Source organism: Eretmochelys imbricata, chromosome 9 (assembly GCF_965152235.1).
Source record: "Eretmochelys imbricata isolate rEreImb1 chromosome 9, rEreImb1.hap1, whole genome shotgun sequence".
Taxonomy (NCBI): Eukaryota; Metazoa; Chordata; order Testudines; family Cheloniidae; genus Eretmochelys; species Eretmochelys imbricata.
Window position 1 is genome coordinate 74,052,743 of NC_135580.1, and position 25,846 is coordinate 74,078,588.

A 25,846-nucleotide genomic window follows, 5' to 3' on the forward strand; every position below is an offset into this window, starting at 1 on the left:
TTTGAAAAACAGTCAATTCACACATGAACTAACCACTCCTTAATAGTTTATATTGTCCATGTTAAAAGCAGGGTATAGCCATGAGTATGCCTGGTGGGCCATTCATTAACAGGTTTTTTTTAAACAATGCACCCTGGGGTGCAGTGCTACCAAAGCAGTCTGGAGCATTGCTCTGGCACCTAAAATCCAGGATGGAGCTATGCTCCAGTCCTTTGGAAAGCTACTTTCTGGCAGCTCTGCCAGATCCTTCCTACCCACAGAATCCTTTGGCAGCGTGAGCCCAAGGAGAGCCAGAACCTTGGCAGCAGCCCCTGGCTGCTTCCTCCCTCGTAGGCAGCGTGTGTGCATGCGTTGTCCCTGTAAGTGTGTGTGTGTGTGAGCTGTCCATGTATTTGTGTGTGCATTCTCCCTGCATGTGACACAGAGCTGTCCCTGTGTGTGTGCATGTTTTCCCTGTATGCGTGTCAGCTGTGTGCATATGTGTATGTGTTTTCACTGTACGTGTGTGCATGCCACCTGCCCTGTGTGTGTTTTCCCTGTGTATGTGTGTGTCATGTGTGTGTGTGCACGTGTGGGTCCCTGTCCATCTCTATGATGTGGTGGGAGGGACACTAGCTAGGCAATGTAAGTTCTTTATGGACTTTCATTTAATTTAGTAATTGGTTAAAATTACTACATTCTTGTTGATCTGATGACACCGCTTGCTTGACTTTTCTAAGTATATTTACTGCAGATTTATATAGATGCTACTTTATGTTATGTTAAATGGCTGTGCATGGACAATATTTAATGCATGTGGAGATTTAATTGTTTTAAGTCACTTACAACATAAATGATTTGCTGTGACATCAGACCTTTGGTCACTGCCCATCCACCATAAATTGGGGCCCACCTAATTTTCCATTTCTAGCTACGTCACTGATTAAAAGTAATTTCTTTTCACATTCAGTGGCAAAGAGACTCATTCACTTTAATGACCAGGGTGAACAGTTTCAAAAATATATGTAGCATGAATTCTACATAAGTCCTGAAAATTTACCATCACGTACAATTACGTAGGTGAAGTTTCAAATTGTTTTTTCTTTTCTTTTGGCAACTGTTCCTTAGTCACAACACTGCTTATAGTGAAAACAGTACTATCTTCTCTCCTAAAGTCAGATTATTATGAGTGTAGAGAGCCCTGTAAGAAAAAAACCCTACACTTTGGAAACGAAACCAAAAGCATACGTAATGTATTGGCGAGATAAATAGAAATGGCAGAAGCTTAGCTACATAGGACATAGGACATAAATTTCTTACAAAGAAAGCACATATAAGGCAAATTGCAGAGACAACTCTCACAGTATGTAAAATTCACATACTCTGAAGCAAAACATCCATAGATAAGCTGAAGAAAATAGAAAAGCAGAGGAATAAAGGTAAAAGGAAAATTATTTCTGATATTTAAACTTGATAAATTAACAACATTTTGACTCATACATGTACTAACAGCAGCTTGGGATAGACAGAAGCAGAGGATAATCCTTATTAGAAAGTCATATGGTAACATTACATCCAGTTACAAAGTACTATTTTTAAAGTAAATGGTTTAGAACAGAATTTTGTAACTTTAAAGAAAATGTCCTAAATCCATTTAGTCACAAAATTTAATCTTTCATTTTTATAGCAAATACTCATGGAAAGATACTGAATTAACTAGTTAGGGGACTGAAATCTTCCATGTATTCACAGAACCTAATACAACTTGGGCAGGAGCAATAAAAGCTTCCCTTACCATAGCTCACTAATGTGCCTAATCCCTTCTCCATACAGATTGCTGTTCAGTCTCTATTACTGGGCCTCTCTGTTGAGACTTACAAGGGTACCATTTCTGATGATGACCAGTGCTGGTGCTAGCCCATTGGGGGCCCTAAGCAGGAATATTTTTGCTACCCTAATACTAAAACAGGCAAGTTCTTATAATAAAAAGCTAATGGGGGCCAATGAGCTGCTTGGGGCCCCTAAGCAATTGCTTAGTCTGCTATTGCCTACCGTCGGCTTTGGTGATGACCCCTGTCCACTACAAACTGGACTAAGACCACAAACACTTTTCACATAATCCTCCAAAACTCATACAATGGTGAGATCTTTCAGTACACGTTGCTGGGTAAGCTTTAAATGTTTTGAATGTTCAGTACAGGAAAGCCCCCTAAAATATGGATCTGAGGCTAGTCGTAAAGGAAACGCCACTAATTCATTAAATTTATTCTAGTGTATTGCCACCAGTTTTATAGACAACACCAGTGTCACCAATGATGGCAATAGAGTTCTAGGAACCGTGTTCGTTGGCATTTTAAAAAAAGTGTTGTGGGAGCAAAGGAAAGAAGAGGGATGGAAGAAGGAAGTGGTTAGGTGAGGAGGACGAGTGATAAGTGGCCATACAAATAATTATGTCAAAAACAAGAGAAAAAGCAGAGAGTAGGCCTCAAAAGATATAGCTATATTACTGGATAAGCACCCAAAATTTTACAGGATCTATTAGAACGATACATCCAAACCATGTGATTTTCACCCACAGCTAATAAATATACCCAAACATATTGAATCCAGGAGCTAGATTGCCAACTTTAGATATAAATGTTTTCATACAGACCAAGTTACATGCAGCTCTCCTATAAAGGAAGGATGTAACTTCGTCCACAGCTTCTATAAACACACAGGACACAATGCTACAATCACATTTGGCTTCAGTTTCAGTTTTGCCTAAGTAATGAGTGCAGGATTGGATCTGCAGTTTTTAATGCTGATGATTTAAAAACTATTCTATCAATTGTGTCCTCTTTAATCCGTGGTAGTGACCAAGTCAGTTCTGTTGCTTTGTGAGCCAAAACTTAGCACATCCCTGAGGCAGGTTAATGAAGTAAACAGTAACAAATAGTTATGTAAATTGCTAACAGGATTAGTTCAAATGACTCCGGCCATCTGAGCTTTCACCTAGTAAAATTTAGGATATAACTGAATTAGTAGTAGTAGGGATTTTTCAGACTTCTGCAATATTATGTGCAGTATAAGATATAGTAGAAGAAAGCTAAAATCATGCATAGTTGACCCAAATTGGGCTGTCATTTTCTCTTAACCACAGATTGTCAGGAGAATCCCCAGAAACTTTTCCCTTTTCATTAGTGCCTTTCTGGCTTTGTGTCACTGACACTAATCCTTCATCTTAGAAAGTATGGAACACAATTGAGACCCACTGATGCTGTTATTTAATCAGCCAAATGTGCCTGTGGAGTGATGTGATATTGCAACCTCTGGAACTAAGTGCACTGCCTTTGCAACATGTTGAATCACTAGGAAATGAAATGATGTATCTGAAAATCATACAGGAATCTCAGGAATGGCAGTGCAGTATTGTACAGGAAATCCACAAAACTTGGTCCACCTGATAAACTGTATTTGATTGTATAGCTGGAATAGTCTGAAGGAGAAGAACTAGAATTTATAAACATATTTGAAAAAATATTCCCAGTAGTTGTGGTACATAGCTTCCGCAACTTGTGCTTCTGCAACTAGCACAGACTTCCTCAACTTCATTTGCACACCCTACAAGCTTAAAAAAAAAAATTAAAAAAAAATGGAAGTGCACCTGTGCTGATTAAAACAGTCCATTTGTCTTAAGTGGCTGATACAAATGGATCTCTAAAATTCCAGATCTTTCTGGTAGAACTGCAAAAATCCAAGCATCCTTGATGTCAAAGACAAGTATATCCATTTATGAGTGAAGAATCACTGATACAGTGATTAACCCACATTTTCTATCTATGCAAAAAGAAATCCTACTTACAATTCCTCCAACAAATTGAAATAATTTGTTATTTCAGCATGTACTAGATATCACTAAATGAGTGCAACTGCTAATACAGAACTACCACATAAGGGCTATATGAAGAGCCATTCTACGTGGTGCCATTCATATAAATTCATAGTCCATTCGGATTCCTCTTTAGAAACGTGATTTTCATTTTTCAATAGAGAAAAATTAAAAAAAAAAATTTAAACTGCCCCATAAATATTATGGGCCAGCTCTTCATCTGGCATAAATTAGCATCACTCCATTGAAATCCAAGGAGTTGCACTGATTTACACCAGCTGAGGATCTGTGCTAATAAGTTAAGTATTCCTTGGTCATGTGACTAGCCTCTGACGAAGTGGAGCCTCATAGCTGCTGTTCACACACACTAGGGAACAAAGTTTAGTTCACCTCATTTTATCATCCTATTTCTCTTTGTGACACCTTCAAGGTTATTGATCATTAAAGTAAAAGTTACAATTGTGTCAGAACAACCTAACCCCCTTTCTAACTCCTAGTAAAACTGCTATCATTTTGGTTTCTCCACAGCTGACAGGCTGCAATTAACAAATCTTGAAATAAAGGCCACGAGTTTGGTCTAAAAGATAAGAACATTACCTTGAATGTTGTGACATCACATCACTCCACAGGTACCTGTTTGGCTGATTAAATAACAACATTTGATGGGCTCCAGTTGTGTTCCATTCCTTCTGAGATGAAGGAATAATTAGTGACACAAAGCCATAAATGGACTAATAAAAAAGAAAAAGTTGTGAGGATCCTCCTGAGCTTCTGTGATTAAGAGAAAATGACAGCCTAATTTGGGTCAAGTCAGCATGATTTTAGCTTTCTTCTACTATATCTTATTCTCCACATAATATTGCAGAAGTCTGAAAAACATCCCTACTACTAATTCAGTTCTACCATTTATCTAGTATTGGTATGTAGATTGGATGATGGTAACAATTTATCTTGTTGAATATACATTTTTTTATACCTCTGGTTAGCTACTGCCTACTCCACTGGTAATGGATAGAAGGTTAAATGATTATTAATTATTGTCAGTAGTAAAAAAAAAATTGTGGTGCATTACAAACAGATAAGATATGTTCTCCATTAACTCTGGGATCAAACTGGAGGCTAATCCTTTCTCTTATTTTTATTAAATTATTTGACCAATGAGCAAGATCCAAAAGTATTTGCTGATGACTCCACCTTGTAGTTTTCTCTTATTTATGAAAGTCACAAGGAGAAAAAAAAAAGGGGATTTTACATTTGTCAAAAGCTGCTACTGGAGGTGAAGGTGACTAAAGGTTATGTGATCAGCTTTTTAAAGATACTGGTTTTGTTGCATAGTTTCTGAATGGCGACACTATAGTACAGGGGGCATCTGTTGGAAGAGAGAGAATTGAAAATTGGCACACAAAACTGAAATATTTCAGAGTAACAGCCGTGTTAGTCTGTATTCGCAAAAAGAAAAGGAGTACTTGTGGCACTTTAGAGACTAACCAATTTATTTATAGTTTCTAAGGGCAATGTTGGTGAAAAAGCAATCTTGGGTCAGTGGACCCATCACCTTTCTAGCTTTTATTTATACAATTCTATGTTCTTGAAGCCAGATGTATCATATCTGGGTGTGGATGCAATAATTTCAGATAAAAGCTGACAAGATTTTTGAATAGAAAAATTCAGTAATTTTTAAAAATGGAGTCAGTGAGCACTTTTAAACATTTTCCAGATCTGATAGCGTATGGGGGGGTTCAAGTTCTCATGGACAAGTAGGCAATCATTTCAGACCAGTCTCTGATAATAGAATTGGCTATAAAAATATTGGTTTCACAGGAAGAGTCATAGCACAATGGTAAGATATGGATGATTCAGAGGAAGACTTAGATATTATTGATAAAATATGGTTGACTGTAGTGAGGGCTGCACCCAAAAGAATATACATTCTTGGCCACTACTGCTACCTGGGCATTTAAAGAACTAAAACATGGAGGGCAAACTTCCTCAAACAATGGAGGTAAAATAAGACTACAAGCTTTATCACGGTCTAATCCAGGTTGAGTTTCAACCCAGTGACCACCATCTGCACCATCTAGGACAGACAAAACAGAGATGTTGAAAAGGGTAACAGACACACACTGAAGGCAGAAGAACCACTTCCTTATATCATAATAGCCTCATATTGTCATGACTTGGAAGGGTTACAGAACAGATTCCTGTAAAACCCACCATAAGATAACCCCTAGGGCAGGTGACTAATTGCCTAAAACTACTCTGGGTTCAATCAAAAAACAAAGGTCAGAGCCAATAAAAAGCTAATGTCAAGAGATGGTTTCTTGAGAAGAGACCTAATAATTGCTGCTTTAAGAGATGCTGGCATCTTGTTCTCCCAAAGAGAGGCAATGACAATCTCCTCCAATGGTGGATTCAGTACATTCCACCTACAGGCCTTCACTAAGTGAAGACGTTCATGGGTCCTTGCTGAACAGGTCTGCATGCATTCCTGTTGTTTGTATGCAGGTGGCTGTTATTCAAAGGTGAAAGTAAGCCAGCACGGTACAGCGTACTCGCAAGAGCGGGTACACAGCCAATCGTACCAGCATGGGGCAGCTTCTAGGCCCTTTAAATCGCTGCCAAAGCCCTGCTGCCGGAGCCCTGGGGTAGCAGTGGTAGCCGGGAGCCCCCGGGGCTCCAGCTGCGAATCAAAGGGCCCGGGGCTCCACTATGGTAGTGGCAGCTGGAGCCCTGGGCCCTTTAAATTGCCACCGGAGCCCCACTGCCAGAGCCCCGGAGTAGTGGCAGCAGCTGGGAGCCCTGGGGCTCGGACGGCAATTTAAAGGGCCTGGGCCACTGCCGGTAACCCCAAGCCCTTCAAATCACCGTCTGAGTCCCGGGGCTCCTGCCTGCCGCAGCTACCACTACCATGGGGCTCCGGCGATGATTTAAAGAGCCCGGGGCTCCCAGCTGCCGCTACCGCAGCCGGAGCCCCGGGCCCTTTAAATCTTGATTTAAAGGCCCTGCCCCTTCCGGTTGAGGCCCCGCTCCCTTGCTCAGGACTCCAGCATACCAGTAAGTCCTTTAAGTTACTTTCACCCCTGCTGTTATGTGTCTTCCTTCTCTACAAGAGATCAGCTATATCAATGGCTAATACAAGTTGGAAATAAAAACTTGCCTTTTGATCTGAAAATATATATCAGATGGCCAGCAAGTTAAATGCTGGTGACCAACAGAAGGTAGGCTTTAAATTTCAAATCGGGGAACAAAATGGTGCAATGTGACTTCTGATCTGGCAATGGGAAGTTGTTAGGGTTTATCAATATTAACTGTGAACATCAATGTTTTTTCCCTTTAACTTGGTATGAAAATTAAAATCAAGTGACAGGAAACAAACTGTAACAAAGGAAAATCAGAGCACCTATTTATATATGATGTGGAAAAATTCAACTGCATTAAAACTGGCAGAACAATATACATCTCTGGGCCAGATCCTCTGGTTCAGTAAGGCTGCTTGTGCTGTTCCAAGAGCAAAAGGCAACACTCATGCTGGCTTAACTGGCAGTTCAGGATTCCCCATCAGTGGGAATCCTTAAGTGGCACACAGTCACCATAAGATGGGTATGGCTGAGTTGTCCCTGAGCCCTGGTAATCCGCTGATGCCAGAACACCCCGTCCCTTGAGGCTATCGGAAACCAATGTAAAAGTGTGCATCTCTGACTGTACTCTTTTATACAAGGGACCAGACTTGTGACCAGATGGCCCCAGGTTAAGGGTGTGTGTGCAAAAGCATTCTCCAGCTTTTGTGCCTCATCTCCAAAGCTATGCCAAGTGCAGTTTGGTCCCAGCTGAAGATTAAGACCCTTAAATTTAAGTTAAGAGATGTACAGATAGGTTAATATGCACTTTCAGTTTTTCATTTCCTGTGTAAACTTTGCTCTAGTCAGATATAAAACTGACAAGGGATCTAAGAAGAAAAATTAACCTTTTAACATTAGGTTTATTTGTGCCAGAAGTCACAAGCAGGGCCGGATTTAGGGGCAGGTGACCAAGGCAACCGCTTGGGGAGCAGGGCTTGGAGTGCTGTTTTTGTTGTTAGCGACAAAAGGGAAAATAGAATGTTTGAAGGAAAATATTTCCAGTATTCCATATGTGGATTAATTTTTCACTATCCTTCTAGAATGTTCTAGACCTATATTAAGTCTTGTGGAACCTTCCAGACTTGGAGAACTACATTTTCCTCGAACCTTCTAACATGCTGTCATCCATGCCCTCGCAGGTATATAAGGGGCAGGGCATCGGAACTCAGTCAGTGAGATATAAGAATGAAGTGAAGTTAAGTGAGAGGCCAGCTGCGATATTGTGAACCTTGTTTTATTGTGTAATTGTGAAAGTGTAAATTTATCGTCTTATATGACAGGGATAGATCATGCATGCCAATAGTGCATCAAAGTCATGAAATGGGCTACAAATGCAATAAAAATAAGGTATTCAAAAGTTTAACAAATGGAGGGGGGAGGTGCCGAAGATGCTCCTCACCTGGGGCACCATTTGGTCTAGGGCCCTGGTCACAAGCACAATCTTAAATAATTTAAAACTGCTAAAAATATCTGAAAGGACATAGAAGATACAACTTTGTCATTTAAAACCTTCATTGCAGCCTATATTTCAGGTTATAACTTTTGACATTGAACGTAAGTAGTAACATATTGCCCACAGCACTTGATACCAAATGTTTTCTTTCTGCCTTAATGGATCTATGATTGACTGCACCAGTCATTCTAAAGTGGTGAAGTGGAACCCATTAAAGTACAGACAAAAGGGACCAAATTCATCACTGGTGTGACTCCCTTGACTTCAAATTTCATTATACAAATAAACGTTTGTAATGAGAGATACTGTACTGTATGAAATTTTACTTCTTGCTCGGAGGAACATAAAATAGCAAAGGTGCCTCATTTTTAAAATGCAAATATAAGAAAATACATGTAAAAAAAGGCTACAAAATATTTCTCCCTGTTTTTCTCCTGAACATTAACTACAATGATTTAAATAACTTATTTTTTTAAGCATGCAATATTTACTGAGGATATGATTAATACCATTTTTAGATGAACACCAGTGAGTAGTTACTGATATTCACTGAATACAAACACTAAGAACAGTTGCTATGGAACTTCTTGCTGGCAATGATTTTCCAACACAACTGAGCATTCCTTTCCCCAATAAACAAGATTCCTTGTGTGTGGAATGACAGTTCATGAGAGCTTTTTGGAGACTGTGGCATCTAATTCTATGGCTGAAATTGGAAAATGGGGATTCCACTGCACTTTTGTTATTTGCATCTACATTGATTTGTAACATCCCCATGCAATTTCATGGACAATACAATTTTGTTTCCTTTTGGTTTGAATACTTGGGCAACAAATAAAGGAGCATCTTCTGCTTTTCTATCTGGGTGTTTAGCAGCATGAAGAAACAGAGGAGAATGATGATGGAGGATGAGGAGAATCATAGTCTCAACGATCCAGACATAAAAAAACGAGACCATATGTAACTTTCCACTATACTCTGCAAAGAGCAGCAAAATGGGGCAGGAAAGCCTCCCAATAGGTGGAATGGGGAGCTAGGTGAAATGGTAGAGCTAGGAGTAAGAGGGAATGGAGACAAGAAGGAATTCCTAGTGAGAAATGTTCTACAGTTTTTATTTCTCTAAGTAGAAATAACTGTTCCTCTGTGCCTTCTATAACCCTAACAGGGGAGACAAGCAAAATAGCTCTGAGGGGCTCTTTGCCTATACTCTTTGTAGTGATGATGGCATGGCTCTGTGGTCACATTGCTCACAGAGCACTAGGATACACAGAAACTGAGGATTCCATTCCCTATCCTCTCAATGGACATGCAAATTTCTCCCCTTTGAAAAAAGAACTAGGTAGGACCTCTGAGTTACATTCAGTGTTTTCTACTGGGTTTTTACCCTCCTACAGTTTTTTCCCAGGGAGATTATTTTGTGGCCTCATGTCTGCATCAGCCTCTTTCTGTCAACAATCACAGCTAGAAAAAAAGAGCAACCCAGGATCAACCACAAGGAACTGCAGCCTTCTCCCTTGGGCCTCTAGCTTCCACAAATTGGCTATTATATAGATATCCACACATAGGGTTCCAAAGCTACAAGAAATAGCAACAAAAGGGTCAGAGCACTTTCCCAGGCCCTTCTTGTCAAGGGAAATCAGCAACTTAGGCTCACTTGACAGCCTACTTACTTGAAATTGTTTTCTTTAATGGATATATAGTGCACTATATTGTAATGAGTCTCATATTTTGCACATAACAGGAGTGTTTTTCAACATATTTGCATGTGGGTTTTTTAATATGTACCTACTCTGTTATATATTATAAACAATTTGTTATAAAGGTCAAAGATCTGCCTGGGCAGATGTCTATGACTGCGCAGAGCCCAAGTGAAGTCGATGATGCTTTCCCAAGGAGCCTGGGTCTCATCAGGCTGTTGTCTTTGAAAGATCTGACCCATAGTTTATATAGCAGATGAGCAGATAGTTTTGAATATATTTGGGGATGGGCTTGTCATTTGTAATAATTATAGGAGGAGCTGGTAGTGCTGCTGGAAGGTAAGGGTGCCTGACACTTTCCATTATAAAATGACTCAAGTTGGGCGTCAGTATAGTTCCATGTGATAGAGGTTTTATTTTTGTTTTAAAAAAATCACATTAAAACAAAAAAACTTTGTTCAAAGAATGTTAAGTTGCAAGGTCAAGCACCAAAAAGTTAGGAAATGCCACTATAAAGGTTACCTGTGTAACCTTAAGTTGGCCACTTTGTATGTATGCATTATGATACAGTCTTTAATTCCATGATCATAGTTTTTTTTTTACCACAAGTCCTGTCTCATTCAGTGCACAGAATGGACAGTGCTCTGGAATGAAGCAGGGTATGTAGTGAATGAGATTCTTTTCTGTCCCATTCGTTGCAGAAGTTGGAAGGCAATGAGGCAGGGGATTGCACTAGAGAAAGGACAGCCTCCTAATTAAGGAGGCTGAATGCCACCTTAGAGAACTGGAGTCTATCCCTGCCACAGAGTTCCTATTTGATGCTAGACTTAACCACTTATGCCAAACATTTACACCACAGTTGGTGACAAATTATGCGGTCTTCCTTTTATGAGTGTATAATGTGAGACAGCTGAGGCCAGGCTTGTAAAAGTACTAAGTGCTCATAACTGCCATTGAAGTTGTCTTGGAGCTGTGCTTTGAGCAGAGAAAGTGCTAAAAAGAACTCTGAAAAGTGTCTCAAGTTAGGAACCCCAAATTAGTGGGTACTTTTGACATTAATATTTTTGTGCCTCAGTACTCAAACTGTAAAATGGGGATAGGAATACCACCAAATCTAACATGGGTGTTGTGAAAATAAATTCTTTAGTGCTTATTAGTGAAGCATTTGTATACTATTTTGAAAGCACCATTGAAACACCCATGAGAAAATTAATTTTTTTTTATTCAGCGGAATGTTTGGATGGTTAAAAAAGGCTTAGTGCCACGCAATGAATGAGAAGGATAAAAAGAAACACTGAATAATTATCCATAGGCTGAGTGAGGCAGTGTTTCTATGGAAAAAAATAGGATGTGATCATATAATTAAAGACTATCATAATGCATATGCAGAAGGGGACCTCAATTAATGTCACATGGACAACCTTAATTCTGGCATTTTCTAATGTTCAAGTATCTGACTTTGCAAACGATGTTATTTTAATGTAGTTTACTGGATGTAATCTATTATATATTTTGTGCATAATCAGTCTAATTGTAAATGAATCAGAGATATTGCCACTATTATTTGTGTTTCTCTGTATTCTATTTGACCAAATACAAACACTAAAGAGCAAATTGAACAATAATTGCTTAGCCCTAGTATATTTATTAAATAGATACTAAGAAAGATAAACATTAGTTTACATATTTGTGCAGATGGGGTTAGCATTTTTAAAATGTTGATGGAACAAAAATATTCACAGAAAGGACTATTTCATTGTTGATTTCCAAAAATACTACTACTAAACATTTATGTGACACTTTTCATCTTCAAAGTGCTTTTGAAATGTTAATCCTTATAAATAAGGAATGAGAAAAAGAAAGGAAAGGGGAAGACATTTGCTCTCTCAACTTTGTATTACAGCTTTAATTTATTTTCATTTATATCTGATACTATTTTAGTTTAAAAAAAAGTTCAAGAAACCCTTTAAGTCTAAAACCTATGTTCATACTTGAAGCAATCAGCAGGGGAAGCCATTAAATATATTCACTGAGATCAATGTTTTTCTCACTAAAATCTGGAAATTACTTCAGTCTCTCAGAAAAACAAAACAAAAAATACCCCTACAAAAGTGAAAAGCACAACTAATTTCTTAAAATATAATGAATATGAACGCAACAGTTTTGTACATTCAAATGCAAGATGACAAAAAAGAAATTACCTTTCAGAATCTCCACCGATTGTCTCCCCTGCTCTCTGTAGAGAAGAATAAAAAGTAGTATTTAGTATCTGGTTTGAAAAAAATACTTCCTTCTGTGATCAAAACCACACTATCTGTAGGAAAATGAGGTCACAGATATAAACCATAACAGCAGCTCAGTAACTCTAAGAGAAAGGAAACTGAAAACTTAGTTAAATTTCAACTAAAAGTGATTTCACCACAGAGATATAATGTTAAAAAATTCTGCATTTATCAAATAAACCTCAGCTGATGAGGTTATTGTAATAAAGGCTCTTTAAAATACATAATGTGCTTTAGGATTAAGAAATTGTATTTTCTTCAGAATAGGGCATATACTATAATATTTGCATTTCCAATTAACTGAGTGGGGATTTTAAGGAAAAGGAGGAAACTGTCAATTTAACTTACTTTGCTGCACAGAAATCATCCATATGAGGATTTAGATAACTATTTATATTCCAGAAGTAAGTGATCCGTGGATTAAAAAGAACACCTTTTGCGAAATGTTTTGTTTAGTAGAACTTAAACCAAGTTTCCCTGAGGGGGAAGAAGTTTTCTCACCAGTTAAGAAACCAATAAAATAATTTATTCTCATGAAATCAACCAAACAGCTTGAAACCACAAACATATACATTCTAAATTTTTCATACCATTTATGTATTTGGAAACACAGATATTATGTGAAAGTTTTAAAAAATGAACCCTGAAAACTTTTACCATTTAGTCAGCAACAGTGACAAACAGTATACTGTAAGAGCCTAGGCACGTACTAGTTTTCTTCCTCTGAATTTCCTATGTAGGAAGATGTGTATGCATCTTAATACCATTACATTAAAGTTTTACCATGACGATATCAAGCATACATGGGCTCAGAGAGGAAAGAAATTTTTAATCTGTCCTGTGTGCATATTTCAAGTGTAGGGACAGGAAGTCTTCAAGTGCAAGGCATATTTCTTTGACCTTGCCTTCCTGAACGTAAATACATAGCAATATGAACATTTAAAAAACAAACAAACCAACCAAACTAACCTACCAAGACAAGACATTCCACAGCATATGCAGTGGGAAGAAGAAGAGAGAACAAACAACAAGTGACAGATGTGTAGTCATGTTGCTAAATGCCTTACTGGAAGGCACTCACATGCTATGGTCATGAGCACCGCATAACAATCTACACAGAATAAAACAAAGTCTATTGGTTTTCTTTAACTATCTAGGTTATGAACAAAAATGTCAAAGAGAATTTTTGAATAATAACCTTGCTCCTATATATATCCTACATATATAGGATTTATATGTAGAAGCAAAGTTGAGGAATTTGTGCAAGCTATAAAACCTACACCATATTGAAGGAGAATCTAGTTTTGTGTTGAAACTACACAAAGTTTCACAGGATTTTGATACAAAATTCTAAAGGAACAAATCCTGCTCTTTTCACCTAGCTATGCTGGACCAGATGCTGACTTCTGTTACACCAGTATAAATCTGGAGTAATTCCACTGCATTAATAGAGTTACTCCAGATTTACACGGGTGTATGTTAGATGTGAAGATATTCCTTTAGGTCTGCTCTGCTTTTTAAACTCTACATAAGGGGACTTCCCTGGAAGCACAGAGCAGACACAGTGGCTGTCCTTGTCCCTGGATACAGGGGAACTGCCTGAGTGCCTCTGCACTCCAGCCATTCCCAGCTGATGGAATGGCCTTCTGGAGCTAGAGGCAGCCAAGCATAAATTAAAAGAGCCTTCAGACTGCTGTAACTTACCCACAGAATCCAGGGGATACAAGGGTGACATACAGCCAACTTTGCCCTACCACCTTGAGCTGGGCTGTGCACTCTTTGGATGCAGCTCAAAATCTGGGCCAATGCCTACCAAGGCTCCCACAGGAAAAGTGCTCTTAACAGGAACCATGGGTCACCCAATGAAATTAATAGGCAGCAGGTTTAAAACAAACAAAAGGAAGTACTTCATCACACAACACACAGTCAACCTAAGGAACTCATTGCCAGGGGATATTGTGAAGTGCAAAACTATAACTGCCTTCAAAAAAGAATTAGATAAGTTCATGAGGCATAGGTCCATCAATGGCTATTAGTTAAAATGGTCAGGGATGCAACTCCGTGCTCTGGGCATCCCTAAGCCTCTGACTGCCAGATGATGTGCCTGGATGACAGGAGTGGATCACATGATGATTACCTGTTCTGTTCATTCCCTATGAAGCACCTGACATTGGCCGCTGTCAGTGGCCATAAGAAAGGATACTGGGCTAGATGGACCATTGGTCTGACCCAGTATGGCCATTCTTATGTTCTCCCTGACTCTCCTGTAGTGCAGCACAGCCTGATAATGACTTAATATAGCCATAAGAGCTCAATTCTGTCCTCAGTTAAATTGGTGGGACAAATGATAAAACTAGACTCTTAGATCTTTATTAACATCTTTGAGCCCAGTGTGACAGAGTGCTGGGAGCTAACAGATGAGCCAGCGCTCTGATCTCTTAAGCATTAGTCAGCTTCACTGGAGAAGGCTGATTGGGGATATGCAGCTAATTAGCTGATCAGGTTGGGAGGGCTGATGAACCAATTAGCCATCATCTGAGGGGGTATAAAAAGGAGAATCTGGGCTAGCTGAGTCCAGTAGCTATGAGATCTCAAGGCAGGGAGACCTCTGTTCCCCACCCAGGGCTGTGTGCTAAAGGACAAAAACACTATAAATACTGTGTTGGTGGTGGAGATGGATATATAAATAAATTCACGTGAAGTTGCCACTTACTGGAGAGACTAAGAGGTTTCTGGGACATCAGAGGATAGTGATGGAGTTTCCCCATTTACACCCAGCTATCATTAGTTTTATAGCTTTATAAGTACCTAACACAGTATAAGATGAATTTACAAAAATGGATGAGCAGATTATTTTAAAATGTTACAAAACATCATAATTTATGGTTCATAAAATTGTATTTAACAAACAGCAAATTGTGCCATTATTTACACAGAATGGGGCATGGTTCCGATCTCACTTACACAGTCTATGTCAAATGGAATAATGCTAGTCTGACTGAGCTACACCTACACACAGAGAGAGCTCTATATTATTGCAATTTCTAATGATTTGCTTAAATTCAAAAGTAGGTGAATAATGAATGGGATTGCCATTTGAGTTCCAATGTCAATTTGATATTTAAAAATGGGCTTGTCTATTCTAAACAGTTTTTATACTGATTAAATATATGGAAATAAGCTTCCCATAAAGCAGTAAAAGCTTTAAAAGCACCTTTATACAGGTATTACTGCACACACACTATGAGGGTTGCACCAATTTAGCTAAATGGGTTTCTAAACTGGTATAAAAAGTGAGTGTAAACCAGCTCAAAGACAGATGATGGTTCTTGGTGAGATCTATAATTACCCACTTCATTACATTCAGGCATTCCTTGGGCCTGACTCTCCAGTACTCTGTTGCTGCTTTGAATATGGAAGGATCCTACCAGGATTTATGGATTTATTAAAAGAATAAGCCAACAAAAATGCCACTAACTAATTTCCTTCTAATTTCTCTGAACTAATCAAATGATCAAATTAAGGTTACAACTGAAATTCAATCAATAAATGAATGATTCAATTCATCTGGCTTGTCAATTAGTACACTCAATAATTAAATCAATGTATAAGATGAACACAAGAATTATTTTAATACTTTACAGGAAAGTTAAGGAAGAAGAAGAGTCTGTTAAAGACACAAGCTGTCCCTTGCCTTTCTTTTAAGGAAGTCCAGCTCTTAAAATTATCTTTATGGCATCCCATTTTGGTGTCCACCTTAAGTTTCTCTGAACATATTGTCTATATTAGACTATTTACTTAGCTTATTTCTCATCCGATATTAATATGTCTGCATCTTTCTGACACACTTACACAGATGCAGAAGTGATTAAGTGAAGTACATAGTTTTGAAATAACACACTTTTAACCCAAAATAATTTCTTACAAATTAGATAAAAGACTTTGGGAGTTTTAGTGCCTACCTGGGGAAACAGTAGCATACAAAACTGCACAATCAGGGGTGCAGTGGTAGAGGTAGGGGTGACACAGGCCCACCCGACTCCACTGCGTCCCGGCCCAGGGCCCTAACAGTGGCGGGATCCTGACCACAACGCGCTGACCTTATCTCAGGCAGTGCTGCAGCCAGACTAGGGTCAGCTGCCCCTGCGCCACTTCCTATCTCCCACTCGGGATGTACCTGGATCCGTAGGGGGTCCTCTGGGTCATCAGGGTAGAAAGCCCATGGCAGTCCTGGCAACTCCTCCGTGGCTTGGCCAGTGGGTGGCTCTGGCAGCTCTGGCCAGTCCTCAGCTGCGCAGAGGTCTGCAGTAGTCTCTCAGCTTGGGAGCAGCCGGAAGGCGTCTGTCTCCTTTGGCAGCTGCAGCCTGACTGAGCTCCAGGCCCCACCCTTAATACTTCCTGTTCCGCTCTCTGACTTCCGAGGGGCAGGCACGGCTCAGTGGGAGGCCACTCCACCTCACTACAATCCCCACTGGCTTCCTGCCCCTCAAATTCCTCTGCTGCCCTTAAGTCTGCCTCCAGCTCCCCACTCAGTCTCCCCATTCACATTTTACAGTGCTCAGCCTGCTCCTCACAGTCCCAGTGTCCTAACAGTGTCTTGTCTAGCCCTCACAAAAATAGAGTGGCAGCCATTTTGCTGTGGGCATGGTTTCTGTCTCATTGAAAAGAGTAGTCATTGGCAGTTATCTTTATTGGGGCAGCCTCACGTCCACATACAGATAGATTGTAAGGAAATAGCAGTCATCTTGCTGGCTTCAGCTTCATTGAGAGTAATGGGAGATTGCAGCCATTCTGAATAACGGAAAATCCACAACTTGGCAGCCTTTCATTGCGTTTTCATGAGACAGATAAACAAACAACCGAACATCACTACACTCAGAAAAACATCGTGAGAGTTTGCAACAATGTGTTACAATTTTGAGTGTCTAAAGTTAGCCAAAATGGATTTGGATGCCTAATATGTTTTGCATTTCTATAACACCTTCCATTTGAGAATCTCCATATTCTTTTCAGACTTTAAATAATTTAAGCTCACAATATTTCAGTGAGGTCGGTAGTATTATTTCCAACTTACAGATGAGGAAACTTAGCCACAAAGAAGTTAAGTGATTTGCAAAAACTGGAATAAAATTGAGGTATCAAAACTTCTCATTCTCACCTTTAAGTCTCTTCTGTCTACATCTCATCTCCCACATTCTCCTAACTTGTCATGCCACATTGCTCTACTCCTCTCACCAGCAACTACAACTTTCTCATGCTATTCCCTAAGCTGGCAAAATCTTTTCAGATCCTTTGTACCGTTCATTCTCCTTCATTCTTCAAAAGTAACTTTACTTAGCTTTCCAAAGCTAACCTCTTCTCCACAGCTCCTGCCCCACTTTACTGTCTCAAACTACAAACATATTATATTAATGTACAAAAAATAGGAAACTACAATGTCTACCTTCATAAAATTCTAAAATGTTCAAGTAAAAAAATCACATAACACAATCCTTTACACTTGTAACTCTTTTTGTTCATATAACCCAACATCATCCACCCACCCAACCATCCTTTGTTTGTTACCCTTTACTGTGCCATTTCTACTAGTAAATTTTCGATGAAGTTGCTCAGGAAAAGGAACTTTCTTTTATTATTTATCTGTAAAGCACCATGTTTATCTATCGTTCTATGTAAGAAATAAATAGCAATAAATAATAAAAAGCTACAAGACTGTCCTTCATCCCTGTATGATATTGTTTTAAATTTCAATTAAACATTAAGAAATGGAAATGATAAATCAAATATGATTCTTGAGCCTGAGTTAGGAATGTGTTAATATTACGTTATGAATCCAATATAGATCCAGGCTACAGATCTGTAAAATTATTTTTTTAAAGGAACACCAAAGCTCAAATACATCCTATGTATACACTTTCAAAAAAGTCATTCATTCTAGTGATATCCAAGTAGGGTTTAAATATTCCAGACATGTATTGCAAGTTGTCACTATCTAGAAAGATATCAGTCTGAGGCTATCCTGATGTTAGATGTAAGAATTTGTATACTATATCTATTGGAATTGGGTGCCAATTAGGTTCATTAATTTTCCTTTCTGACTGTTTACCTTGGTAAGGTTTGAAAGATTTCGGCGGGAAGATATTTGCATTAGATATATATTTTTTGCAGTGGCTCTACTCACCACCATTTTTCTTAATTACTCCTCCTGTCATGTCCATAATACTTCAGACAGACAGTCTCCTTCAAGAGCAAAGTGTGCAATGAATACACATATAAATGGCACTTGCTATCACGAAGGCATTAACGACATTGCCATTGCACTTGTTTAAAATATGAGAGTTGACAGTCCATACCAAAGACATGCTTGGGGTTCTAAATCAGCATGTGAAGTTTCACAAAGGTTGCACAAAGGTTATCAGGATTAATAAAATGTATCCATCTTGGAAAATTTACATCTTTCCAAGCTGGAATGTTCTCTTAATGATTAGCACATAGGACCGGGAATTAAGAGTCCTGAGCACTATTGCTGGATCTGCCACTGCTGAACTCTAAGACCTTGCATAAGTTACTTATGCCAAAAATACCAAACTTTTGGTGTATAAAGTTAAGCACCTAAGACATTATTTAGGCACCAAAATAAGTTGCCTGATTTTTACAGTGACTTCAGTTACTTCAATGGTAGCTGCAGATGATCAGCATCTCTGAAAAAAGAAAGACATTTATTTAGGTTCTTAACTATAAGTACACAATGTTAAGTTTTCAGCCCTGAACTCTGTCCTTTGCTTTCCCCATTTTTAAAGTGCAGCCAAAAAACTGACTTCCTTACCTCACAAAGGTGTTATTAAACTCTATTAATGTTTGTAAAGAGTGCTTGGAGATCCTCAGATGAAAAATAATACATAATTGCAAAGTATTATTGTCATTCTGTACCTACATTTAAATAAGAAATCATACTCACCCTCTGATAAGGTGTCCATTTCACAAAATGAGAGTGAGGATTGTGCTATTTACCTTTACATAGGCAGTGCATTATGGTGATCAGAAGGATACTTTTTGCCACCTGCATGCTACATGTATAAAGCATTTTAAAAAGTCTTAAATCTTTGTTCAGTAAAGCAAGAGAGACAATTTTGCTGAACCCTCCAAAGACGCCAAGTCACATGTAAATGTCTCTAGAAATTGCATGGAAAAGAAGATGTTAAATTTAAATGTTAATTTCTTGCACATCTATTTCCATTGATTGACACAACCACCTTTGAGAGAACAAGCAGGACGATTGCAATCAGTGACTGGTATTGATACTCTATATTTCAACTGCACATTCTGCTTCAGATGTGATTGACTGACATTCAGAATACATGGTAGTGACAAATGTAGCTGCATACTTTGCCAAGATGTTTCAAATATTCTGAGGAGATCCTGTGTAATTATTATACATTAGTTTTCATATTTGATTTATGGAATGTCTTTTGGATTAAAATGTTGCTATGGTAAATATGTATTTTTAATCAAAACCAGAATACATGCCAGTATAACAACATCTGTAATACAATGTAAATGGCAAGACAGTAAGTATCATCTTTATTTTATATCCTTTCCCCCCTCTTAGCTTCCTAGCCATTTTGCATTATATATTGTTAAGAATGACGGGTCTGTTTCCTCTTGTTGCTGCACACAATGCCACTCTCTCTCACTGATCCAGTTACAGTAACTTATCTAATGCTGATATCAAACGATGGCCTCCCTTCAAATAAGATTTTATAGCGGATGAAAAGTATGTCTATGATAACAATGTTGCACCCTTGCCCTAGGAAGTGAGGGAATTTCATTGTCTGAAATGATTGCTTAGTAATAATGTATGAGCCGCCACTCAGCATAAAATTCTTTAATAGGTTTTCCATTTTAAGCAGGTGAATACTAAAAGTGACTTCATTCCTCCTCCTCCCCCCACCCCAGTAAATTAGGAGGCACAAGCCTCAGTGCCTACAAGAAAAGAAAACTTATGTTGGAGCTATCTATAGGAAGAGTAAAGTATTCATTTACATTTTCTTGAAACAATGTGAAAAACCATTCAGCATACCATACCTGTCAGCAGCACAGTATCAGTTAAAAGCGTTACAATAAAATCCTGATTAATAAATGTCAGAATTTCTACTGCAGTAAAGTGTTATTAAAATATGAATGAACCAAGCTGATCTCCCTAGAATTATACTGGACAGCTAAAGCAACTTAGTAAAAGAACTTTTAGAGACAGCGGCATCATCATTTCAACCACACTACTGCCATCCATCTATGATTTATTCATATTAAAAGATTAAACGATTTTTTTTCCTCACATGCCTCTTCATTCTGGAGTTATTAATTCAAGACACTGAAAAATGGAAAACTTGTTCAGTCCGTTTAACTGTTTCCTACTCTATATAATAATCAATGAAGCATTTTTTCCAGAAGTGTTCCCAATGTACACAAAGCATGTACATGCTGGGATGGTAAGGTCCCAGCAATGGGTTGGTTGGGGGACCTGGATGGAAAAAGAGGGGGGCTGGCGGAAGCCCCCTGGCTAGATATGAATGAACATGGGGTATCTGCATTTCTAGATTTAGAAACACATTGAAATATTGAACAAGAAATTAAGAATATTACAAGTAATGAGGACGGCCTCAGTGAAATAGATCACCCTGGAGCAAACCACCTCTGATAAATCAACTGGTATGTGGGTGTGCTGCTGACATACTTACAAAGAGCATACCGCTGTACACAAGCAATGCTTCCTGCACCTGTAATATGTATGTATTTCTTATTTATTTCAGGATTCATATGGTTTTTACAATAATAAGGAGCTCATCATACACTCATTGACATTGATGACAACACTCCTGTTGATGTCAGTGGGTACAGGATCAACATCTACATATGAAATATGCACCTAACTTTCAACATAAGCACCACATCACTACACCATGTCTCTCTTTACTTTGAGATAAGAATTTATTGTCATTTTGGTGAAGCACTGCTTTAATCTGTAAATGAACAATCCATCTCAGGTCACAGAAAATGATGGTACAATGAAGTGCTGGCTGTACTGTGCACTACAAATAAACACATGTATAAATGGGCCCTAACTAGAACTCCTTTGAACTTTTGGAAAATTGAATCGGCATCTGAGCTTTGCAGCCCAGGCTAAACTTTCAGAAATTGCTGTACACTAGACCACACCACACCTTTAAGCAGAGCAGAGAGGCATTGTCCAGATTTCAGGGGAGAGGGAATAGCTCCTTACAGCCAGAAGGGGTGTGAGGTTCAGAAACTGATGCAAAGTGGGGGAGTGGGTCAGCGTTGCAACGCTGACTCATCCCCGGGACTGGAATGGCTGGGGAGTTCAAAAGGGGCAAGGCCAGGGGGGAGAAACCCCTTTTCCCTGGACCAGGAGGAGCAGCACCCACCTTCCCTCCCCTTGAGGTGTCAAAATAACAGGTTTGGTAAGGACCTACTGTGGACACTGTGCTAGCCACTCCTTTCTAGGGGGGCTGGGAAGGAATTTTTCCCTCACCACTAGATTGGCCTAGGTGGAGTGTTTTTTTTGTTTTTGTTTTGCTTTTCCCACAGTGGGTTCAGGGAGAGCTTTGTTATAGTGAGTAGGGAAGGATGTTAAGTTATGATATCACAGCTCATTATTTAAGTGTGTGGCAGAGGTCCAGTGTAGGTACTCCATAGGGAAGGGATACAGTGACTGGACAAATGGCTTGATTAAAGGACTTCAAAAGGAGGTGTTGGTTAAAGGAGGGGAATGCGGGGGTGGTGGGGGAGGTGGGGGGCAGGGTTGGGGCTCCTATGACTGGTACAGCAAGGAGCCAACCTCCCTTTCTTATAGTCTACCTTAACCCTTGTTTGGGGTTGGGGGGTGGGAATGGTAAGGTCCTAGCAATGGGTTGGCTGGGGTCCTAGATGCAAAAAGAGGGGAGGTGGCGGAAGCCCTCTGGCTAGATACTGAATGAACATGGAATTACCTGCATTGTACATTTTTATCTGCCAGGTAGTCCCAGACATCTAATAATAAAGTTGCAGCCTGATTAAAACCATATCTAGTGTTTCCTCCCCTTCTTTCGGTAGAGCCAGACAATGAGGATGCATCCTCTAGCATAACATACATTTCTCACCCACATATTACCTGGTCTAAAATTTTGAAAAAAAAACCCTGCATAAATTATGTTTTATTTCCATGATCCAGAACTAGTGATCTAACTGGTGACATTCAAACTTTACATCAGATACAAGAATGCACTGTAAAATTGAAGTCAATGGATGTGTACCAATCTAACACATAATTCACTTGCATTGAAATGCTGCATGCATATGAAACCCCTTTTCTCCATGTGCACAAAACCAAATCGAATTGGTGACAATCCAGGTAAAAAGCCCTACATTTCACAAGAGTGGGTGTTTTGAAGTAAAATTAGATATGACTAGCTAAACCTATAGCAACCAGAAAAAAAACTTCATGTAATGAACATGTGAGCTATTAAATGTAGGCGCTATTAAATGTTTGCTTCACAATTATTAAAAAAAGCATATACAAAATAAGAATCACAATGATGAAAATTTAATCCCATGCAAGTTTCTCTACAGCAGATGAAAGATCAAGACTGACAATAGGGAAAGCAGGTCTGTGCAGGGAAAATCGTGTTTTAAAATGCACTCTACTACTTTCCCTTGAGATACCAAATGTTCTAAAGGGCACATTGTCACCTAATTCTAATCAATCTGTTAAACTAGAATTGAGTACAAATAACTTTTTCACAGCTCACGCTTAAAGTTTTTAAATTCTGGGGAACAAAATAGTAGATAGTACCCAAGCTTACAGAAAAGTCTGCAAATGAAAACCATCAGTTTTATTCAGTCAGCAGTCAATGAGATAAATTAAACCAAGTTTGAAAATGAACATGGGGAACAGGATAGAACAGGATTGGTAACAATACAGTCTTTAGTCTTGCGGTCACCAGTTCAAATACAGCTAATGGTGATTAGGGCTCCGTCCTGCATAGATGTATGCATAGTTTGTGCTTAACTTTACATGGCTGTGAGCAGTATGTAAAGTTAAGCACTTGCTTAAGCCTTTGCAGGATCAGGGCCTAAAAATTATTTTAGTCAAAAGGTTGTTTGGTAGTTTATACAATTCAGTCCATTTTTTAGTGATTTTTTAATCTGGTCACATCCACCAGCACAGCTGGCACTAACTAGAATCCTTTCTGGTTACGGTTTGACTTAATTTGGAACCCTCTATCATTTCAGGGTGTGTTGACACTGCAAAAAACGTGAGTTATTAACTTGGGTTAGCTAACCTGAATTAGCTAATTTGGGTTACAACAGAAATGAAGACATGGCAACTCAGATTTTAATTTGGGTTAGAAACATGCATTCACCTCAGGCTGACATAGACGCTCTCTCTGACACTGCTAATCTGCTATTTTAACTGGATTTGGCTAACTTGGATTAGCTAACCTGAGTAAAGAAGACACTTTTTTTTTGTATTGGAGACATATGCTTAGAGATAGTCCTCCCAGAACAAGATGGAGACACATTGATGGTTCAGCGTAAGGCAGATGGCACTGTAGCTACCTGTGCTGTAATCTTTTTTTAACAGATTTCATTTTCCAGCACTATCTGTCACCTTTCACAAGTACTAAACTCTCTTTTAAAGAGAGATTAGTGTAACAGAAATTGGGACATTACACTCAAAACACCAAGCTTTTTTAGTTGTTCTGCATAGTCCTAATCACTTGAACATTACATAAAGAAATCATTTTAATGTTAATAAATGCATTATTTGTGGAGAATAATAGGTAAAATGTTAGGAAATAGACAAAAACCATAGATTAGGCTTTTATTATTATTATTAGGCTTTTAATTTTCTATTATTTAAATGAGAAAAAAAACTAAGTTCAATATGTAAAGTTTGTATGCACTTGAATATTATCAAAATAATTTGCATTGCTAGAGCACCTTCCATCTTACATTCAAAAAACATTTTATTGATACCAGCAATTTAACCCCAGGATGCCCTGTGAAGAAGGTATTCCAATTTTATATGCGAAGAAACTGACACAGAAAGAGATTATGAGGAAGGCTAAGGCAGAGCTAGGTAAAGAACCCTCCTGCCTCCCACTGTTGTGTCTTACCCACAAAGTCTACCTTTCTTCCATTGGTATGAATGAGGAAATAGGCTTTGTTTGACCACATATTAAAACATAAATAATGGAAGCTCTATCCTGATTATTTTATTTATGTTTCTATTGAGTTTAGAGAACAGAGTAGTTCTCCCATAACTTATTTAACATATGTAATTTCCCACAAGTCAAAATTAAAAATGATGCATGCTAGTAGAAACATAATTGCCTTGTGGTTTGGCAGAACATGGACCTATGATTCTGGGGATCAAGAGCGGTTTCAAACCCTGTGGTGGGTTGTATATTTATATTATTCATATATTGTCTAATTTTCAAAAGGTCCTGAGAATTCACCACACACATCGAAGTCAGAGCCAAAAGCACACCACAACTCTGAAAATCAAGCCAATATTTTATCTCATTGTCAAAAGAATCAGTCTATTTCTATTTGGTTGTACCTCATAATTTAAATGGCTCCCACTTGTTTAATGTTGCTGATATTCTAGATATCACTTCTTCATTGGATGATTGACTCTTTGCTTAAGTTGGCTTCTCCACTCCACTGCAAGTGAATTGTTTTTATTTCATATAACCTCAGCCACTGAAAAAATAAAATACGGTACTACATTTTTAACATACGTTCAGATTTTTTAATAAACTACTACTAGTCTTGATCAATGTTAATATGACTGTTCTATTATTAATTAAAAATGTAAACTTCTGTTCTAATCAGGTTCTTATACAGCCCCAGCACTGTAACAGCTCTGTGTCTTGAAGCAATATGACCAAGCTGAGCAATATGACTAAGCTGTCACATTTGTTCCCTTATCCTCTCCCCAAAAAGAAATTGTGTGGAGTTTGTTTGGAGTTTTATTTCAATAAAATTTTTCTTAAATTATAATTTAATATATTATATGTACCATGTGCTACCTGTTTACATTAGCAAAAGCAAAGTCCAGGAAGTGCACCTTGCACTTTGAGCAAAAGGTGATGAGGTTTGTGATGGTTCTTATTTCCAGTGTGAGTTTGTTCCACAGTCTTGGAATATTCCCAGAGAAAGCTCTGTCTCTTGCACAGGCAAAATTTGTCCTTACAATGGACAAATTTTAGGGAGGGGGGAATGTGCCTGAGGAGCACAGTTGTCTTCTGTGGTCCTTGTCATGGAGCTTTAGCAATTAGGTAACCTGGACGCAGACAGCTGCCTGCCTTGAAGATAAGAATGAACACCCTGAATTTGACCTGGAAAGGAAAGACAGTGTAAAAAGCAGAGGACAGATATGA

At 38.6% G+C, this 25,846-nt stretch overlaps 1 protein-coding gene across 1 annotated transcript in view; it reads right to left on the reverse strand.

The window, feature by feature from the left end:
* The window catches only part of LOC144270092 (connector enhancer of kinase suppressor of ras 2-like), a 470,860-nt gene that overhangs the window by 84,698 nt on the left and 360,316 nt on the right, over positions 1 to 25,846 (reverse strand). The window contains exon 15 of the mRNA XM_077826316.1: positions 12,321 to 12,355. Within this exon, the coding sequence (XP_077682442.1) occupies positions 12,321 to 12,355 (35 nt within the window). The remainder of the gene's footprint in view (positions 1 to 12,320; positions 12,356 to 25,846) is intronic.